The 1,793-nt window shown below is 39.8% G+C and overlaps 1 protein-coding gene across 1 annotated transcript; it reads right to left on the reverse strand.

Annotated features, from left to right (window-relative positions):
* Positions 1–1,175: 1,175 nt before the first annotated feature.
* On the reverse strand, positions 1,176–1,483 carry LOC120854295 (ubiquitin-like protein 5). The gene has a single exon (XM_040228204.1). The coding sequence runs from the start codon at positions 1,481–1,483 to the stop codon at positions 1,286–1,288; it is 198 nt and encodes a 65-aa protein (XP_040084138.1). The 3' UTR covers positions 1,176–1,285.
* Positions 1,484–1,793: the final 310 nt, after the last annotated feature.

Raw genomic sequence — 1,793 nt, forward strand, 5'->3', positions numbered from 1 at the left:
ATAGCAGCATTCTTCAGCATATTCCAAAAGGTGTAAATAACACAAATGTCCGTCAGCAAATGAACGGATAAGCAAAGTGTGGTGTACAATGGGATATGTATGCTGGAGAAGGTGTGGAGAAAAGGGAACCCTCCTATACTGTTGGTGGGAATGTAAGTTGGTGGAGCCACTATAAGATACAGTATGAAGTTTCCTTAAATACTAAGGAATATAGAGTTACGTATGATCTAGGAATCCCACTCCTGGGCATATCTCTGAAGAAAGCTCTAAATTGAAAAGATGTATATATCTCAGTGTTCATAGCAGCACTATTTACAATAGCTAAGACATGGAAGCAACCTAAGTGTCCATCAACAGATGAATGGATAAAGAAGATATGCCTTCTTTATCCACTCATAAATGGAATATTACAACAGAATATTCCTCAGTCATAATAAAGGATGAAATATTGCCATTTGCAACAACATGGATGGACCTAGAGATTATGATACTAAATGAAATCAAGTCAGGCAGAGAAAAACAAGTATCATGTGATATCACTTATATATGGAATCCAAAAAAAAAGTGATACTAGTAAACTTATGTACAAAACAGAAACTGAGTCATAGAAAACAAACTTAAATGGGGAAAGGGAGTATTGCTGTTCTGTTGCTAAGTCATGTCCAACTCTTTGCAACCCCATGGACTGCAGCATGCCAGGCTCCTCCGTCCTCCACTATCTCCTGGAGTTTGCTCAAATTCATGTCCATTGAGTCAGTGATGTTATTAAACCATCTCATCCTCTGCCACCCTGTTCTCCTTTTGTCTTCGTTCTTTCCCAACATCAGGGGCTTTTTCAATGAGTCAGCTCTTCGCATCAGGTGGCCAAAGTATTGAAGCTTCACCTTCAGCATCAGTCCTTTCAGTGAATATTCAGGTTTGATTTCCCTTAGGATTGATCTCCATACAGTCCAAGGAACTCTCAAGAGTCTTCTCCAGCACCACAGTATGAAAGCATCAATTCTTCGGCACTCAGCCTTCTTTCTGGTACAACTCTTACAGCTGTACATGACTATTAGAAAAATAGTCTTTGACTATAGAAAGAGTCTATAAATATTAGAAAAATATCTTTGACTCTATGGACCTGTGTTAGCAAAGTGATGTCTCTCTCTCTCTCTCTTTTTTTTTGTAGTCCTTAAGTTTGTATTAACATCAGTTTCCAAAAACAAGCATCCATATTAGTGTGGGAGGAGAGGGAAGGGCAGGGAGAAGGAATTCTGCTCTACTGGTAATAAAGCTCCAAGGTTCATCCATCATGGATTTCATAGTCCCCCAGAGAAACCTGGTCCTTAAAAATCGTGTACCACTTCTTCAATACAATCTTGTTCCAAAGGGTGCCAGTTTGGGCTGTGATCAGCTTCTTAAGATCCCCAGTGGTGTCATCAGTATTGCATGTAACGCAGATCTTCTTCCCCAGATGGTCATTGCAAACAACTTTAATCATCTTGGCTGGAGTTTGAATTGCCTAGAACTGACTGACGCCACAGCTCTTCACTCAAGTCAATGTCTCTGCTTTTTAATGTGCTATCTAGGTTTGTCATAGTTTTCCTTTCAAGGAGGAAGCATCTTTTAACTTTGTGGGTGCAGGCACCATCTGCAGTAATTCTGGAGCCAGAAAATAAAATCTGGCACTGTTTCCTCTTTTCCCTCTTCTGTTTGCCATGAAGTAATGGGACTGGATGCCATGATCTTAGTTTTTTGAAAATGCTGGGTTTCAAGATAGCTTTTTCACTCTCCTCTTTCACTCATCAAGA

Source organism: Oryx dammah, unplaced genomic scaffold (genome assembly GCF_014754425.2).
Source record: "Oryx dammah isolate SB20612 unplaced genomic scaffold, SCBI_Odam_1.1 HiC_scaffold_27, whole genome shotgun sequence".
NCBI classification, from domain to species: Eukaryota; Metazoa; Chordata; class Mammalia; order Artiodactyla; family Bovidae; genus Oryx; species Oryx dammah.